A 19,999-nucleotide genomic window follows, 5' to 3' on the forward strand; every position below is an offset into this window, starting at 1 on the left:
AAAGCCCAATTACCAAACCCTAGTCTAGTACTACCCTCCCTTAGAGCAGTTCTATCGTTGGAAACCCTCCCCAGGCTATTCACTATTTAATCAACCCAATGAACAGTAACTGTCTTTTGCATCTCCACCGTTGCATTTGAATAACCCTGGCAATAGGTAATAAAATATTAGTATTTTTTTTTTATAATAAATATTATATTATTAATTTATCTTTTCCAATCTCTTCCCGAAACTTCTACCATTTTTGTTTTCTTCTTCCTTCCCACTCTCTCACTCCCCTCTTCCTCGTTGTCTTCCCTTTTTTCTCCGGCCGACATCTCCCTCCCCGCTCTCTTTTTCTCCGGTCGACAAATCCCTTCCCTTTAAGACACCTTTTATTCCCCTCAACCCCACAAATCAAACCCAAAGTTTTATGCCTCCAACCAGCAATTTGAACTCTCTTTGCTCACCGGTCCTCTGATCTTCCACTATTTGCATATAGACACCGCCATGAGACCAAACCAGAGCAGATTATCCAGACTTTCAGCAAAGTCATCAACCTATGCATCGCCATGAGCAGAATCGCTTCCAGCAATGGCATTTGCCTCCTCGCGTTGAACAGAAAGTTCAAGGATAATCTCGATCGGCGGAAGGATGACAAGAAGGAAAAAGAGTTCAGAGTCAGGAATAAAGTGGTTATGGAAGCGCTTTTGGCCAAGCTCTTCACCGGAATCACTTCCATAAAAGCATCTTAAGCGAAGCACCGAACCCACCCACGTCAGCCTTGCGTCACGTGGCCTTCGGGCTCTCAGCTGGCAATTTCTACCGGGCCTCTCCCTCAGGTCTGCTCTGGCTCCCTCACAGCACACGCTGGACATGCTTGCTCAGGCTTTTTGGCCCTGTTCACGCCTCTGTCCATCGGGCTCCAACACACGCTAAAGTTGCTCTTAGCTCAATTTTCACTATGGAAACCGCAAGTTTTTGTGGTTTGGTTCAGTGCGGTTTTGAGGCTAAAACCAAAATGAAACCAAACCATTTGGTTCGGTTCGGTTTGGTTTTAAACAGTTTTGGTTTGGTTTCATTGTTTGAAAAAACTATTATGGTTACCTAGTTGTATCTCATTTCATTTTCCTTTGATATACACTTCAATTTTCTTCTATGAGCAACATTTACTGTTTGTTTTTCATTTTTCATATCTTCTATTACTGTATTGTTCAAGCATACATACAATATTAAAATTCAATCAAGCATGGCTTCAATTACAATTAGGCATGCATACAACTAACATTATTACACTTAACTATGCTCCCCTGGGCAACGAGTCAGCGACAACAGAATTCATATCCACAAGGACCATAACAGAATAATAACCCGAAAAATAAATTGTTCATCCAATTCAATAAAAAAGTTTTGGTGTTTCAACCTAATTATATGACATCTCTATCTCTACTATACTAACAAATATCCACCTTGATGAAACAGGTAAAAGAACTGACTCACACTTGAACGATCTCCTTCAACAAGCAATGCAATCGACTCAGTAGTTCCAACTCTCATATTTTGTATGCATACTCCCTAAACAACCAAGCTTTAAGCATGTATGTTGACTAATTTGTTGATGCTGCTATCCCAAACAACAAATGAGTAACTCATAAAGATTTCTCAAATCGCACTGTTTTTTGGCCTAAACCCGATAAATCACACAAGAAACAGATATAAGAGCCAATGGGGTGAGAACAACTACTAATCTGTATTGCCATTTGCCAAGATTCAAAAACTTATTATTTGACTTGCTATAAAATGAATCCACTCAAATGAGCATCAAAATCATTCCAAATTTCACAAACAACAGTTAATCTAACTAACCTTTAGTCAAAACGGAGGAGGATTCTCTCCCCTCCTATTTGAACAGTTAGGGTTTAGCCACGTCAACATCTTATATTGATTTTTTTATAGAAACAATAAGACAAAAACAATATATAAGAGGAAGGGAGGGAAGGGGATTGGAATAAGAGGAGAGAGAATCCTTCAATAGGATGGGAATAGGAGCATTAAAATCATTCAACAAATCTATAACATTACTAATTAGATACATTCTCAACAACCCATTAACACACCACTCAAAACTTACATTCTACTCAACATCCAAACATAAAGCATTAAAACCAAAACTTCAATTCATCATCTTTCCCACAATTTTCTCACTAACCAAACAGACAATACCAAAAAAAGGCTCCAAGAAGCTTACATTTTTTTTAGATTCTTGATCGGAGACCGCACTATCTTCAACATCAAGAACGTAGGAAGCAGGAACATGACATGGGTTGGTGAGAACACAGCAAAAAAAGGAGAATAGGCAGAGAGATGCCAAGAAAGAGATTATGTGGCCATGTTATGATGTGGTTGAGTTCATACTAAATGTATGGACTCAATGAAATAACCAATTAGAATTTAAAATTTCATAAAGTTATGCGGTTTCGGTTTCGGAGGGCCGAAACCGAAACCAAACCATTTTTCCCTTATTCGATTCGGTTTCAAACCGAAACCGTTTTGAAATCGCAAAACCAAACTATTCGGTACGGTTCGATTTGATTTGTGTTGGGTTCAAGTGCCCACCCCTAATTTTCACCCTTTCATCTCATCTCTCTCTCTCCTCCCTTCATTCCTCCCTCACCACACTTGATCGATTGGGCACTTCCTCTGCCATCTCTTCCCGCAAATTCAATCCACACAAATTAGATTCGATCATGTCTCAAGATTGCAACCCCAAACTCTCGCTAGCATCTGTAGATTTGATCTCGAACAAAAAAGATGTTTAAAACCGAGCAAACTAAACCAAAACTGAGTCAATCTGCTTTTGTGCGGTTTTTCTTTAAAATTTTTTGTTCTCAAATTGAACCAAACCGTTTTCAATTCACCATTTTAGAAGTGTGTCAGATCAAACCAAACCATATCCATCTCTAATTAAGTTTCCTGGGCAGCCACCTAGGTCAAATTGGCCTAGTTGCTACTAGGCACATGGGCTCCACCCATTCACTTGGGCTATTTGGTACGGTTGGTAGGGCTGGGCACGGGCCAGGCCATTTGAAGGAATCGAACCTACCCGTTTTAAAATGTAACGGGCGGGGTAGAGGGATTTTGAGTTTGGGAAAACGGGCCGGTTCGAGATGGGTCCAATTACTTCTTTTTTTTCGGTATTTTTTTGTTGGGTCTAACAGTGGGTTGCTTTTTTTATTACCAACAACACATTTACATTTACATTTACAAGAGAGGCCCACAGACAATACAAACCAACAAAACCAAGCCCAACATAAAAAACCCTAATAGCCTGCACTGCATCCTCCGCCGTAGCATCCCCTGCCACTGCTGCCATTAGGTGGACCACCAAACTCGAACCAGTGGCCTAAAATCAAACCAAATCGAGCCCCCAAAATGGATAAAAATAAGACTTCAACAAGTCCAGCCAGATCCTTTACAGCATGATTTTCCAAAGCTAAACTAAAATCAAAACCAAAACCAATTAAATCTAGAAAATTTAGAAAATATATCCCTAAATTCAATAACCCAGAAATTTCAAAAATCCTAATTCATAAGTCCTAAATCCCTAAAATCAAAAACCAAATAATTCAAAAACCCTAATTTAGAAATTACCTTAATTTGAGAGAAGATGATATGATATTTCGAATCGCATGATGATGGTGGTGTTTTCGACGACGGCGATGGGTGATCACGTTTGGGAGGAGATGATGGCGATGGTGGTGTTCACAGGAGGACTCGACTCGAGTAGGAGAGGGGACTGAGAATCGAGAAGGATAAGAGTCAGTCTAGACTCTGGGGGAGAGAGATCAAGAGGGATGACTCTCGGAGAGAGATCGAGAGGGAGGACTATGGGAGAGAAAGATGGAGAAGAAGGACTCTGGGAGAGTCTCGAGAAAGATGTGATGTGTATGAGATTTGAGTGTGTGCGTGTGTGTGTGTGAGATTGAGTGTGTGAGGTTTATTGGATACGGTTCGGGCCGAGGGCCCGTGACTTCAGAAGATTGGATTTGGCCCGCCCCATCCCGTCCTGTTTTGTGTATAAAACAATATGGACCTGTCCCGTACCCGTCCCGAACCGCTAATACCCGCCCCTACCCCCGGGCCTAGGACCCATTTGCCCACCCCTGACGGTTGGAGCTGGCTTTTCCAAAAAAAAGCCAATTACCTGATATCTTGCAACTGGTGGAATTACTCTAAAAGTTGAGGCTGTTATTTTTTAACGAAAAAACTAAACCGAATTGACACCTCCAAAATTTTTGATACTTACAAGAAGAGACTAATCAAAGAGATCGAAAATCAATCAACTTCGCCTTCAACAAAATCCTAATTCCTAACCGAGAAAGCATTGTAATTTGGAATTTGGTGCGGCAGACCGACGGAGAATTTGATAAATATGGTATTTTGATAGAGTTTGGGCTTCGGATGGATATACGAATTCGGGCTGGTTTGGTATTGTTGTGCTTTGAAAAAAAACTGCTTCTGCTGTGCTGTGAGAATAAGCAGCTGTGAAATAAAGCAGCAGAGTGTTTGGTAAACTTTTTTGTAAAAGTGCTTTTGAAAAAAAAAAAAAAACAGTATTAGAGTGTTTGGTAAACTTTTATGTAAAACAGATGTGAAAAAAAGCCAGTTTTTCAAAGCTAGGTTTTGCAACTTCTTATTTTTGGCTTTTTTCATCCAAAACTGTGAAAAAAAACTGAAGCTGAGTGTTTAGCAAACACAAAAACAGCTCTCAGCTTTTTTTGATAGCAGCTTTTTTCAGAATCACCTCAGTACCAAACCAGGTCGAAAGACGGAGAGGTCTTTTTTCGTATTTTCATTAAATGTATAAAACAAATAAAACATGACAAAACCATCCTCCACACCTCCCAAAACCCCTGCGCACTAACACTAAAACCCATCAAAATTTTCCAGGAAAATCCTTCTGATTCCGGGAAAGTTGTCCTTAAACCCCAACCTCCTTTTTCCGCCAGCAACCCAGAAATGTCCATCTCCATCTCCTTCTCCTCCTCCTCCTCCTCTCAACTCTTCTTTCATAAACCTTACTTCTCTGTAAGACTCTCCCTCTCTCTCTCTCTCTCTCTCTCTCTCTCTCTCTCTCTCTCAAGTGTGATTTTGGGCTAATGGTTTCCATTGCAGCAGCAGAGCAATTTTCAGAAGCAACGAGTAGCTGGGTTTTGGAGAAAGCCACAGTCTTTAAGGAGGTTAGTGGTCAAAGCAGGCGCAAAAAAGATATCTTTTGGTACAGAATGCAGGGATGCCTTACAAACTGGGATAGATAAACTTGCTGATGCTGTTTCCCTTACCTTAGGACCTAAAGGTAGCTGGGTTTTCCTCCTTTTCGATTTTTATTACTCTGGGTGTTCGGCATTTTCGTTTTGTTTTCTTAATTCTTTCGAAATCTTATAGTTTTCTGTTATGAATATATTTTCGTATGGTGTATGAATAGAGACCCAAGTAAATGAGGGTGAACCATTATTGCATGACTTTACAAGTATATGTTAGGAATTGTAGTTTCCTTGTCGAATTCAATCGGTGCAGTTGATATAATTTGGTACCTTCTTCAGTCGGATTTAAACTTCTAGTTAAACGGTTGTGCTGAATATTAGTGTAGTGAAATGCCAATAAGATTGCGGTGATCATGGAGTTCTAGGGAGATACTGTTTCCATTTTGTTGAATTATTAGAACAATCAATAGGAGGGTTCTTGATCGATAGTTGCATCTTGTTTGGTCAACCCTTGAGGTTATCTAGAATATCGATCATTATGACACATACTTTTCCAAGGATTTGAAGTGTTTTATATTTGGAACAATGAGGCGTACATGAATCTTGTTGCTGGTTATATGTGATATGAAACTAAAAGATGCCCCCAATTTGAAAATAATGCAACTAATTCGTGTTTTTACACATTTATAAATAATTAGGTGGTGATGCGTTTACTTTGTTGATTGATCTTAAGTGAAACATGCAGGACGTAATGTTGTTCTTTCGGAGTCTGAAAAACTGAAAGTGATAAATGATGGTGTAACAATTGTTCAGTCCATAGAGCTATCAGATACAATTGAGAACGTGGGAGCAATGCTAATCCAAGAGGTTGTTCTTGGTTGCTAGATAATTCTCTAACTGAATCTTATCTTGATGCATTTCCAAGCATAAAATTAGGAAGATTAGATCTTTACTTTCGTACTTGCAGGTTGCAAAGAAAATGAATAATCTGGCAGGTGATGGTACCACCACTGCAGTCATTTTGACAAGAGAAATGATCAGAGGTGGACTTTTGGCAGTAGCTTTCGGAGCTAACCCAATTTCTTTGAAGAAGGGAATGGATAAGACTGTAAATGAACTGGTCAAGATCTTGAAGGAGAAGAGTCTTCCCGTAAAAGGAAGGAATGACATTAAAGGTGATCATTTCTTGTCATTCAAATTACATAAAATCACTTTTCGCGTTTTTTTTCCCTTCTCGTATCTCTTATGGATATAATGTCAAGAGTATTTCCCCCTTTTTGCAGCTGTAGCTTCAATTTCTGCTGGAAATGACGAGTTCATTGGTAATTTGATTGCTGAAGCTATAGAAAAGATAGGACCTGACGGAGTAATCTCAATTGAGTCATCCTCATCATTTGAAACGTCTGTTTTAGTTGAAGAAGGGCTGAAGGTAATGAAATGATTTTTGCCCAGTAAAAAATATGACAATGTATATAAACTTCTGAATTTAAAATTGAGTAATTCAGATTACAAAAATCTTCATATAAATGAATGAGGATAAGGTTTTTATGATCGTTTGCCAGATATGTATGCTTAGTTGCTTACATATTTTGTTATCCTAATCACAAACAAAACAAAAATTCAAAACTAGAGTTGGGCTCTGGTTGATTGTTTTATTCTTTTAGTTGTTTACATATCAAATTAATGCACTATTATTTTTTGTTCAGAACAGTTTGACAAGGGATACATGTCCTCCCACTTCATTACGAACCAGGAAAAATCTCTTGTGGAGTTTGACAAAGCTAAGGTCCTAGTAACTGATCACAAGATCTCAACTGTTAGAGAAATTGTTCCTTTATTGGAAAAGACAACCCAACTGAGTATCCCGCTGCTAATCATTGCAGAGGATATCTCAAAGCAAGTACTGGAAACACTAGTGGTGAACAAAAAGCAGGGTTTACTTGAAGTCGCTGTTGTTAAATGTCCTGGACTTGCAGAGGGGAAAAAAGCTATTCTGCAAGATATTGCACTTATGACAGGTGAACATATTCATCGCATGCTGACCTTCATTTATCTTTTTCACATGCTTCCGAGATATATTCAGCACACTTTATAACAACATGGGCCATGATGATTATGTAAATCTCATTTATCAAACGTATTGGTCTACTAGTTTAAAAAATTCCATGGCTGCCTTCAAAGTCTATGAAACAACATCATTTTTCAAACTTGGTGAGAACTATAGGTTCTCTACCTCAGACTACTAATATTTCTGCATGATGGTATTAGGATATTTGCCCTGTGTCAGCAAAAATAAATAATCAAAATTGCAACTTTCAGGTGCTGATTTTCTCTCTGGAGATTTTGGTTTGACCCTTGAGAGTGCAACATCAGATCAACTTGGAATTGCAAGAAAAGTGAAAATAACAAGTAATTCAACAACGATAGTTGCAGACCCTTCTACTAAAGCTGAGATTCAGGCAAGAATATTACAGATCAAGAAGGATCTGGCAGAAACAGAAAATGCATACCTGTCGAGAAAGCTCTCTGAAAGAATTGCCAAACTTTGCGGTGGAGTTGCTGTAATTAAGGTCTGCAATATGGAAGAGCTACCATTTCAGATAGATTCGTAGAATGTCTTCTTTTTTTTTTTTTTTTATACGTTCCTTATGTTGATTGTCCATTCGTGCTGGAAATTAGGAAAAGCTTATGTTTGTGCATTTGTGCTGCAAAGTAGTAATTATAAATGAATCTCTTCGATTACTGTTCTTTTTCTGAGTTTTATTTTTATCATGATTTTATTATTAACTGATTTTCATGTGCCATAGGTTGGAGCACATACTGAGGTAGAACTTGAAGATCGCAAACTCAGAATTGAGGATGCAAAGAACACTACATTTGCTGCTATGGAGGAAGGAGTGGTGCCTGGTGGTGGTGCCACATATGTACATCTCTCAGAATTTATTCCTACCATAAAGAATTCTATGGAAGATTTAGATGAGCAAATTGGTGCTGACCTTGTAGCAAAGGTGAGAGCCTCCTTTTCTCACCTTTACTCACACATACAAATAGGCACACTATCAATCCACATGCACATATACACGCCCACATGGCCCCTATAGGCATCTATCTGTATATAGGGCAAGAAAGAGGAGAAAAGTCCATAGTGTTGCCGAGTCTTTTCACTCTTTGTTGTTGCACCAATCATCCAATGTTCAGTTTTCCTCGGAAGGTGACACATGGTTCTCTGGTTAGACCTTATGTTGAACAACAGGCAACATCAGTTGAGTCAGTAATGGTTCTATGGTTAGACCTTATGTTAAACAACAGGTAACATCAGTTGAGTCAGTACGCTCTCGATGTTCTTACCAACACGGAATTGCAATTTTCTAGCAAGCACAAACAGAAAAAGCCGAAGCTACTTCTCAGAAAAATCATTACGTGATTGGCCTCTTTCATTGGATTTGAAAGTCTTTAGCTGCTACAATCCATTGATTAGGGGGTTAAAATTTTATTTAATGGCGTTGTCAAGTCAACTTTAATTAAAAAGCATATAGTTTGAACTTTGGATAGGAGATAGCATAGGCTTGTCTGATATCATTTGTGTTCGTAGAAATTCAATTGTTGAGTTTATATGGTGAATTAAATTGGCAAAGATATTGAAACGAAAGATATATTTCAAATTTCATTTTTATGTTGAAATTTTAGCTTAGTATGCAAAATTTTGAACTAAATTTTTATGCCTAAATGCGTTTTCTTTGTATAAAAATTTAATATTTCAGTTATGCCTTGTTGAAGGCCTATACCTTTTTCATGCAAAAAAATCTGTCAATGTCGAATGCAGGCTCTACTTGCTCCTGCAAAAGCAATTGCAACTAATGCAGGGGATGATGGAGAAGTTGTTGTGGAGAAGACTAAACGTTCTGATTGGAGAGTTGGGTACAATGCAATGACAGGAAACTATGAAGATCTCCCAGATGCGGGAGTTATAGATCCTTCTAGGGTTTCAAGATGTGCCCTTCAAATTGCAGCCTCCATTGCCGGAGTGGTTCTTACAACTCAAGCTGTATTGGTGGAGAAAACAAAGAAGAAAAAGCCAGCTGTTCCTTTTGTTCCGGGAATAACTCCTCAGTGAACACAGTCAAGTGAGTTGCATGAAAGCTGAGGAAGAAGCGAACTGGAATTTCGTATCCCATGCTGTGCAACCAAGCTTCGGAACTCAAGTACAAGTTCTTGTGGATATGATATGAAGATGAAACAAGCTTGGAGCGCTGTGACAAAGAATCTGTTAGGAATCGGAATTTTATACATGAGGTTGAACATATGCGATCAGGATTTTGTATACGTTCACGGCCAGCCTTTCAGTTGATATGTTTTTGCCCAAGTTGTAAACTGTGTTCCTACCAATCAAGGATTTGTTCATCTATAAACAGTTGTTGCTTGTACATTTGCTGTTGTACTTGTTACTGATAAAATAGACAATGAAAACCGTCATTTTTGGATTGAAATCCGGACGTTAGTTGAGCAGGTACAACAACAATTAACCCATTACTTAACAAAGCGTAATGCCAGGATGCATACAACCATCATCCAATAAGATATCACCAATATCTAGCGGAGGTGTAGCAACAAAAGCAATAATAAATACAGAAATTGCAGTCAATAAAGTAGGGATCATCAAAACACTAAACCATCCAATGTAAAGACGGTTTTTAGTGCTGGTTATCCAATTACAAATTTGTCACTTGTCATGTCAAATCGTATACTAATGTAGTATTAAAATATGGTCTTTCAAGCATTTTCTTCGAAAATGTTGCTCTTACTTAATGGAACCTACTTCCATAGCTTTTTAGCTAAAATGGTCATTGAGATTGACATAACTCATCACTTTGATCATTGATATTTAAAGTCGATAGAAGTGGTCTCTAAGATTGTCCACAGTCAATTATTTTGATCATTTCATAAAAAAATTTCATTAACTGTGGACAATCTTAAGGACCACTTTTATTATTTTATATCTCATCGATCAAAATAAAGAGTTATGTTAATCTCATGAACTATTTTGGCTAAAATGCATACTTGTATTGGTGGGTGGGCCTTACTTCTATTAGAGAAATCTCTCGTACTGACAAAAAGAATGTGATAACTTATAATATACATAACATTACTCATTATTTAATGGAAGTTAACAAAAAGGTTACTCTTACCATATTTGTATCATCTATCTAATAGAGATGGAACCCACATGTGTTGATGGGTCTTACCTCTATTAGAATAATGGTATAAATATGGTATGAAAAATGTGATAAGTGTAGCATTACTCAGAAAGTTAAAACTATATGACTTTGCATCGAATTTGAATCATTCTTTGCTTTGTTGAGTTGATAAGAAGACGCCATAACGAAAAGCATGCAGAAATCCAAACTGGAGTTTTAGTAAAAAGAATCTCCAACCGTATCACCCAAAGCCATCCTTTTCTCTTCCTTCATCCCTTCACAAAACTTGCCTAGCTATACATAAACTATACATATATATATATATATATGTATGTATATATCCTCCCCTTCTTCTTCCCTGGGAAAACAAAATCTCGTTTGAATTCCGAAAAATGTCACTGCAGGCTCATCGTCCTCGTGTTACTGTCAACGGAATAAGAAGAATGAGAACACACCGTTACTTCTGGTGCCAACATTGCCAACGTACCATAAGGATTGCCTCTTCCAACCCATATACAATTCTATGTCCCTACTGCTCCACCGAGTTCAACCATGAGCTCGATGTATCAAATCCTAGGCTTGTCGATCATCTTATTACAGGCCTAGAACAACCACCCTCCCCCGCTGCCCGGTTACTGGAGTCCTTGTCTCTCGCCCTCGATTCAAGGCATCCAAGAGCTCGATGGCAGACGGAAAACGACGACGAACGAGTGTCTTGGATCACCCTCCGATTTGATAGACCACCTCGAACTCCGCGACTCCAAGTTTCTGCATCATCAGAAAACGTTGTGCCTCAACCAAATTATAGTCGCGAGGATGGCGCTTTTGAGGATGCGGTAAGAGATTTTACTGGAGAGACTTGGACTGTTGAGAATGACCGTCCAGGTCCCCCTCCGGCAGCAACTTCTGCCATTCGAGCTTTGCCATTGGTGACAGTCTCGGAAGGGCAGTTAGCGAACGAGCCCAGTTGCCCCGTGTGCAAGGAAGCGTTCGAGGTTGGTGGGGAAGTGAGGGAGATGCCATGCAAGCACGTCTACCATTCTGATTGCATACTCCCTTGGCTTCACATACACAATATTTGTCCGGTTTGCCGCTACGAGCTTCGAGCAGCCGGCAGCTGTAACCCTTATGATGATTGCTATGGAGATGAGGAGGAGATGACAGAAAGCCCAGATATTTGGGGGTGGTGGAATCACTTCATATCTTTCTGGCCATTTTCTGCATTGGTTAATTGGGCGCAACGTTACTTGGATAATCAACAACGTACTGGAGGTAATTTTCTACTTTGAAGTTTGAACATTTTAGATTACGAGCTGCAAATAGTGTTAAAATATCGATATCGGTAGAAATATCTATATGCATATTTGTGAAAATATTGATAGATGTATCAATATCGATCGTTTTTTATGAAAATGATGACAATTTGCTAAAAAAAACTGGTTTAGACAAAATATAAAAAAAATTTCGATATTTAACCGATATGTTTGAAACATCGATAAAATCTGTCGATTATTTAAGAGTGATATGGATTGAAGTTTAGACTTCATCCTCTTTCTATATATTTATCTGATGGTTTTGATATTTTCACCTAAAATAAATATCGACCATATCAAAGAAATTTCAAACAATAATTGCAAGTTGAAATGAAAATTCCGATTCCGATGTTTATATGTGTGTGTGTATATATATATATATATATATATATATATATATTTTTTTTTTTTTCTTTTAAATGAGCTTATTTGTCTTCTGTTGTTGATCATCATGATATCGTGCAGACAGAACCTGGTGGTCCCTCTTGGATGATTCTATAGGACATTTGTTCCTTAATTGAGCTGGTAAACCGCAAAACTTGTTACAAAAAATTGTGAATTACTTTTCATCAAGCACTCACTGGAAGATCGTATGGTTTGTTTGATACTGCTTTAAAATGATTGAAAATATTTTTAGATTAAATACTTATGAGTTTTAAAAGCACTGTTTCTTGCAAAGAAGCATCAATTGCATGACGTAATAAAGTGTTTTTTTCATAATTCATTTGTAATTTTACTAAGAATTGGTTCTAAAAGCACTTTTAACCATTTTAAAAGAACTTCCAAACGAGCTTTTAATTTGGCAGGTAAATCCGAACTAATAAATAAGAAAATTAGAAAATTTTGTTAGTATTAAACTTTTCTTTTTCCTTTTATTTTTCGTTTTGTCTAATTCTGTTATGTATTAATCCTCCACTATTTTCATTTCTTGTATTTGTTGCAGTTTCTTTTTAGAACAGATTGTACAATTTGGAGCACTTTTAATTAGTTTGATGGATTCAATTTATCAAAGATTTGTGACATTTCCATAAGAAATCAGAAGGAAAAAAGTATGCTTGTTCATTGGCTCTCTAAGATTTATACAATCAACCTACTTAGTAATTAATGAGACTGTTGTTGTTGTTCGGTCCTCAATTAACATTGTACATAAACTAAAGAAAAGAAATATACCTCTATGATCTCTAATTCCATTATTCATATATATTATTGCTTCTCTCTATCTTTTTCCTTTTGGAAAAAAAAAATTACACATAAGACAATATGTCAATTTCAAATTCCTTAAACTAAAATTAAAACTAGCTAGCTCTTAGACCTGGTTTGGTACTGAGGTGATTCTGAAAAAAGCTGCTATCAAAAAAAGCTGGGAGCTGTTTTTGTGTTTGGTAAACACTCAGCTTCAGCTTTTTTTCACAGTTTTGGGTGAAAAAAAGCCAAAAACAAGAAGCTGCAAAACCCAGCTTTGAAAAACTAGCTTTTTTTTCACATCTGTTTTACATAAAAGTTTACTAAACACTCTAATACTGCTTTTTTTTCTTTTCAAAAGCACTTTTACAAAAAAGTTTACCAAACACTCTGCTGCTTTATTTCATAGCTGCTTATTCTCACAGGACAGTAAAAGCAGCTTTTTTTCAAAGCACAGCAATACCAAACCAGCCCGAATTCGTATATCCATCCGAAGCCCAAACTCTATCAAAATACCATATTTATCAAATTCCCCGTCGGTCTGCCGCACCAAATTCCAAATTACAATGCTTTCTCGGTTAGGAATTAGGATTTTGTTGAAGGCGAAGTTGATTGATTTTCGATCTCTTTGATTAGTCTAGTTAATAAAAAATCATACATGCATTTTTTCCAAGGCTAACTATGTTTGAGGTGATTTTTAAAATAGGTCATGAGGTTTAGTTTTCTCACATTGCCCCCTAAGTTTTTGAAGTTGTATTTTAGTGATTGTAGTGCAAATGTGGTTTACATGTCATTGCAAGTGTATTCAGTTGAGATTTTGAGGGATTTTAATGAAGTTTCTAGAAATTCTATGTAAAATTTTGAGTGAATTTTCTCAAATTCTCAAGGGTAGATGTGAGATTTAAGAATGCTAAGAATGCTCTATGAAACCTTTCCAATTCCCTTGAATTTCCCAACTTTTTAAAATCTATTAAATCAATTTCTAATTGAATAAACCTGGAATGTTATAAACACATTTAAAATTCTTATTGTATACACCTAAACTTTCAAGAGAATTCTTTAAAATTCTGATTGAATACCCCTAAATTTCTAAAAAGAATTAAAATCACTTAAAATCCCAATTGAATACATCCCCAAAATTTATAGGGATTTCATGCTCACTTTGTCATCAATTTAATAAAGATTCAAATAATTTATTACACAAAATGTGTAAAAAGAGTATTGCTAGGTAGACTAAATTTGGAAAATAAATGATGTGTCACCAATAAAAAAATAAGCAAGTTAAGCAACACTTAAGTAATAATTCAATCATCAACTTCCATGTCTTCTAGGGGTGTAGTCAAATGAGGATTTTAAAAGACTTTAGAATCATGGTGTAGTCAACTAGGATTTTAAAAGATTTTAAAAGAATCAATTCAAATACAGGGGTAATCAATTAAAGGATTTTAAAAGACTTTAGAATCCTAGTGTAGTCAACTAGGATTTTAAAGGATTTTTATAGAGTCCATGCAAATTTACAGATATTCAAAAATTCATAGATTTTGAAGAATTTCTTTCAATAAGAGATTTTGTAGGATTTGAGAATAGATTATAGGCATAACAAAATCCTACCTCCACCCCTAGATTTCTTTTCAACCCCCTCGCTCTTTCTCTCTCTTTCTCTCTCTCTCTCTCTCTCTCTCTCTCTCTCTCTCTCTCTCTCTCTCTCTCTCTCTCTCTCTCTCTCTCTCTCTCTCTCTCTCTCTCCATTATGCAACTCGACCTTTCTTTCTCACTCTCCATTTTCTTCCAGACATAGAACATGCCAACCTGATTTCCTTTCATGTTCATCCGTCATTGTCTCAGTTGCAAACTTGAAACTTTTGAATTGTACAATATGTCACATCCCGGCCCGGAATAGACCACTTCTCGGGCCCGCTCCACCACCGTAGCATGATATTGTCCGCTTTGGGCCCCCAGCACACCCTTACGGTTTTGTTTCTGGGAACTCACACGAGAACTTCCCGATGGGTCACCCATCTTGGGAATGCTCTCGCGCGCTACTCGCTTAACTTCGGACTTTCGATGGAACCCGAAGCCAGTGAGCTCCCAAAAGGCCTCGTGCTAGGTAGGGATAGGAATATACATATAAGGATCACTCCCCTGGGTGATGTGGGATCTTACCGGCCCAGAGGGGACCACTTCCCGGGCCCGCTCCACCACCGTAGCACGATATTGTCCCCTTTGGGCCTCCATCACACCCTCACGGTTTTGTTTCTGGGAACTCACACGAGAACTTCCTGATGGATCACCCATCCTGGGAATGCTCTCGCGCGCTACTCGCTTAACTTCGGAGTTCCGATGGAACCCGAAGCCAGTGAGCTCCCAAAAGGTATCGTGCTAGGTAGGGATGGGAATATACATATAAGGATCACTCCCCTGGGTGATGTGGGATCTTACAATCCACCCCCCTTAGGGGCCCGACATCCTCGTCGGCACACCACGGCCATGGTTAGGCTCTAATACCAAATTTCACATCCCGGCCCGGGAGGGACCACTTCCCGGGCCCGCTCCACCACCGTAGCACGATATTGTCCGCTTTGGGCTTACCATTCCCTCACGATTTTATTTTTGGGAACTCACGAGCAACTTCCCAATGGGTCACCCATCATTGGATTGCTCTAACCCCCTTCTCGCTTAACTTCGGAGTTCCTACGAAACCCGAAGCCAGTGAGCTCCCAAAAGTCCTCATGCTTGGTAGGGATAGGAATATACATATCAGGATCACTCCCCTGGGTGATGTGGGATCTTACATAATATTTTTGAATTTTTTATTTCCTTTATTTTGGATTGTGCAATAGTATTTCCTATAATGCTTTGATGGGAAGTGTTAATGGCTACTAGCAATTCTTGTAATGATTATGCATTCTATTTGAAGGTGTTAATTTTTTACCATGTTAATTGAAAACTCTTAGAAATTACTACTAAGAATCTTATTGCCAATTCAAGCTTTTTGTTCTTTTTCGTGTAATCATGTTAGTGTAAGGGTGCAAGCATCTTCCAAAGCCTATTATATTGGTATTTATATTGGTAACTGTACTTAAACTGAACAACACATTATGAACTAATCAATTGTTGAGGAAAAGGGGTTAATTTTGAGACATTTGATTTAAGAAGCACTACTTGTTTTGGTTAGTTAAAATTATTTTTCGTAAAAAAATCACAATTCAAATGAGAAGGGGAAAGAAAAGACGTATTTGATTCGTTTATATTTTCATATCAATATATATATATATGTTTATGTCTTTTTCAGATTGTGCACTGAGAAAAGAATTTAAATTGTAGGAGTAAAAAAACAATCCTAAGAAATCCATGAAAGAAATCCTTACAAATCTATAGAAATCCATAATAATTTGTCAAAATCCATATGAAATTGTAGAATCTATTAAAATCCTTTGAAATCTGTCACTTAAAAAAGTCCATTAAAATCCCTTTGTTTACAAAATTTAGTCTCTCTAATATTACCCTTAAAATAAACACAATCAAAATCTTACAAGACAATGTGAGAAAATTAAGCCCATTTTAAAAATCACCCGATACATAGAAGTTGTTCAATGTAGCTACCTCCTTTCTCTATCTCTCACTTTTAACTTTTATTTAATTTTCTTGAAATACTAATTGAACATTGACGGTCAACCAAATCCTATTAAAATTACCATTCTAACCTTATAATCAAAATTGAACAGAAATTTTTAAAAAAAAGTAATGTTATTCATACCATGTTTTTGTTCTACATTTTCATATCATCTTAGGTGGCATTTAATGACACACCCCGACCGAGATCAGGGCGTGCTGGCCGTCACACGAAGGTGACGTAGCCATGTGCGCGTGCGGAAGCGATTAAGATAGTAATATAAAAGTACGAATAATTAAAAACTAACTAGCATACAAAGTACTAGTGTATGTGAGACACAACTCAGAGCAAGTCTACAACAGTCCAAAAGGAAAAGATACGACATAAATACACCCGAAGGTGACCCTACAATGGTGAGTGTCTGTCAGAAATGCCGGGACGCCCTCTGGGAAAAACCACCGAACCTTCTAAACCATTAGAACCTGGAGGGGCGCAAAAACAAAAGCGTGAGTGGGCAAAAACAAAGTTCTTTGAAAACTCTTTAGCAAAATACATTCTAACCCCTCGCCGTAAAACCTGTATACTTCCCAGAAAATGAACATATATACGTATGTATAGATATGTCAATCATGCTCCATGATATGCCATTCATGCTCGAGAATATGCCACAATGGGATCTCATAATCAAATGTAAATGCTCAAGCGTAAATCACATCAATAACATATAATCTAGCAGCCGGGAGTCACCTAACGTGACCTGTACGGCTGCATATAGAGCTCCAATCTCAACTCAATATCTGAATCTGCACACGAGTCGGAACCACCTAACGTGGTCTGTACGACAGGCTGGGTGTAATATATATATGTATGCTCTAGTGCTACGATCACGTGAAGCTGGGCGATAAATCGCGGGTCACCTACAAGTCGGAACCACCTAATGTGGTCTGTACGACAGGCTTGCACCTAACTTGGATCCAAGGCGAGCATGCGGTGCTGGTGAACATACACGTGAAGGCTGTGCCCTGGCCTCGGGCGGGAGCACTAACACCGGGGGTGCAGATTATGAGCTCTCTAAACATCTCAAACTACTATTGCATAACAACATGAATACCGCTTACCTGGCACTTACCTGTGCGTCCACAGCACCAAATACACATATATATATGTATGTCACTACTAATACATGCGATGATGCGTAAACAACATTCATATGATGCATGGCATAAAACAAATAACCTTTTCTATTTAATTTCTGGGAATTAATATGTATATAGGTATATATGGAAAACAAAAGCCCACTCACTGATAAGTGGAAGGGTCGTAGCCCCCTTGCCTCGGGTATGTACGCTCGTCCTCGGAATACGAATCACCTATACGCGAAAAAGCTACGAAAACGTTAATTTAAAAGCACCTAAGCAACTTCTCGTAATAACTTCTCATACATTGCTCAAATTGGACAATTGAATATACCAACGTGCTCTACACAACCTCAGGATCACACCCATATTTTTAAAATAATTTTTGGACCACGCACGCGCCCCCACGCGCCTGAATAGGCACGGACCTACGCGCCCCCCACGCGCGGCCACGTGCACTGCACACTGACGGCATCAACTGACGCCGTCAGGAATATTCCGTTAAACTGACGGAATATTCCGTTAAACTTAACTGACGCCGTCCACTGCCGTTAGGAATATTCCGTTAAACTTAACGGAATATTCCCCTTTCTTCTCCGGCGAGCCTCCGGCGCCGGCGACGGCGCCGGAAAACTGGGAAATTTTCCAACCGTGTTTTCTCCTTCGTTTTTCAACCAATTTCCATGATTTTTGAACCAAAATGAAGCTTAGAACTAGTAGAACAACGTTAGACTAGTTTTAAGGCCTAAAAATTAAGGAATCTCACCTGCAACAACGATCCAAGTTCGGCCAACTTCGAACCTAGCCTTCCCGACGTCCAATTTCACCCAACGAACCACTCCGAGGCTCCTTGGGACCTCACAAACACAACTACAAGCTTCAAAATTGCAAAAACAAGCTAGTTTAAGGGTTGCATGAACAGTACATAATTCGGCCATTGTTGAAACGACGTGAAAACGTTCGAATTCTTACCTGGAATTGGTATGGTTGTGCTCCTCACAACCTCACGAGTTCAATGGTGTAATTGGTTTCTTGATTGGTGAAAGTTTTGAGTATGTTTGAGTGTGATCCGTATGTTGAAGAAGAAGAAGAAGAACTCGGGGAGAGAGAGAGAGAGAGAGAGAGACTGAGAGACAGAGTGACAGAAAGTGAGGGAAAGAGGGAGGGAATCCCGGGAGAAAAAGAAAGGGTATGAGTGTGTGTGGTCCTACACACCACACCATACAACACTAATGTGTAAACGAACAAATTAGGGGTAAAATCGTAAATTCATACGTACGTTTTAATAATCCCGGGACGGGATGTTACATTTAATGTGGACAACCACATCATTTGAATTAATCAGATTTTTAAATTTAGTTCATTATTTAATAAACTAATAATTAAGAAAAACTAGTTAATTAAATGATGATTGTGGTATACGAGGAGTTTTTCTCCTCTTTTTCCTTGAGTTTTGCAAATTTTTCAAATGATGTAACTGTTCATATCAGATGCCACCTAAGATGGTATGGAAATATAGTATAAAAACATGGTACGAATATCATTACTCACAAGCAGAATATAATTTCACACAAACCAATCGCACAAGTGATTCTATCTAATATTAAAAAATAAAAAATAAAAAAAAATCTCTCTCCCCTCTCTCGCCACTCACTCCCACATTCTCTCTCTTCTTTCATTTAAAAAAAAATTGTTCGAGCATATGCTAGTATTTTTAATACAACGGTATTATTTGCATTGAAAGATTAGGCTAAATGATAACACACCCTCTCTGTATTATGAAAAACAACTCGTATCCTCTCAGTTGTGTATATCCTGCCTGTATCTGAAAATCTTACTTTCTTGGACTTAAGTTACGCTTTTGACTTGAGTTACGCTTTTGATTTGCGAAGCGGGGACCTTGCTGAGCTTGATGCTTGTTGCCCGCGTCTCCGGCGTCTTTGGGTGCTGGACTTGGTCGAAGACAATGAGTTGGAGGCTGTAGGATCTAACTGTCCTTTACTTGAGGAACTCCGTGTTTTCGCTTGTCATCCTGACATTATCCGCGAGGTGACTGAATCCGGGTTTGTTGCTGTGTCTTATGGCTGCAGAAAACGCCGCTGCATCCTCTACTTCTGTTGTCAGATGACTAATGCCGCTGTCGCAACCGTTGTATAAAACTGCGCTGATATCGCCCACTTTTGTCTCAGCGTAATGATCCCAAGCCAACCGGAATACCTAACAAACGAGCCTCTGGACGAGGGTTTTAGTGCAGTGGTGAAGAATTGCATTAAACTCCAATGGCTTGCAGTGTCAGGTTTATTGATCAATCGTGCCT

General features: G+C 38.3%; 2 protein-coding genes across 2 annotated transcripts; both read left to right on the top strand.

The window, feature by feature from the left end:
* The first annotated feature begins 4,893 nt into the window (after positions 1 to 4,893).
* Positions 4,894 to 9,622, top strand: LOC137718622 (chaperonin 60 subunit alpha 2, chloroplastic-like). Its single transcript, XM_068458170.1, has 9 exons — positions 4,894 to 5,067; positions 5,155 to 5,335; positions 5,989 to 6,110; positions 6,211 to 6,418; positions 6,527 to 6,672; positions 6,955 to 7,261; positions 7,563 to 7,813; positions 8,051 to 8,251; positions 9,067 to 9,622. The coding sequence occupies exons 1-9, from the start codon at positions 4,999 to 5,001 to the stop codon at positions 9,355 to 9,357; spliced, it is 1,776 nt and encodes a 591-aa protein (XP_068314271.1). The 5' UTR covers positions 4,894 to 4,998; the 3' UTR covers positions 9,358 to 9,622.
* A 1,208-nt stretch (positions 9,623 to 10,830) lies between these two features.
* LOC137717324 (E3 ubiquitin-protein ligase RING1) lies at positions 10,831 to 12,904 on the top strand. The gene is made up of 3 exons (XM_068456642.1): positions 10,831 to 11,710; positions 12,217 to 12,276; positions 12,695 to 12,904. The coding sequence occupies exons 1-2, from the start codon at positions 10,831 to 10,833 to the stop codon at positions 12,270 to 12,272; spliced, it is 936 nt and encodes a 311-aa protein (XP_068312743.1). The 3' UTR covers positions 12,273 to 12,276; positions 12,695 to 12,904.
* Positions 12,905 to 19,999: the final 7,095 nt, after the last annotated feature.

The sequence above is a fragment of the Pyrus communis genome, chromosome 15 (genome assembly GCF_963583255.1).
Source record: "Pyrus communis chromosome 15, drPyrComm1.1, whole genome shotgun sequence".
In the NCBI taxonomy this organism is placed as follows: domain Eukaryota; kingdom Viridiplantae; phylum Streptophyta; class Magnoliopsida; order Rosales; family Rosaceae; genus Pyrus; species Pyrus communis.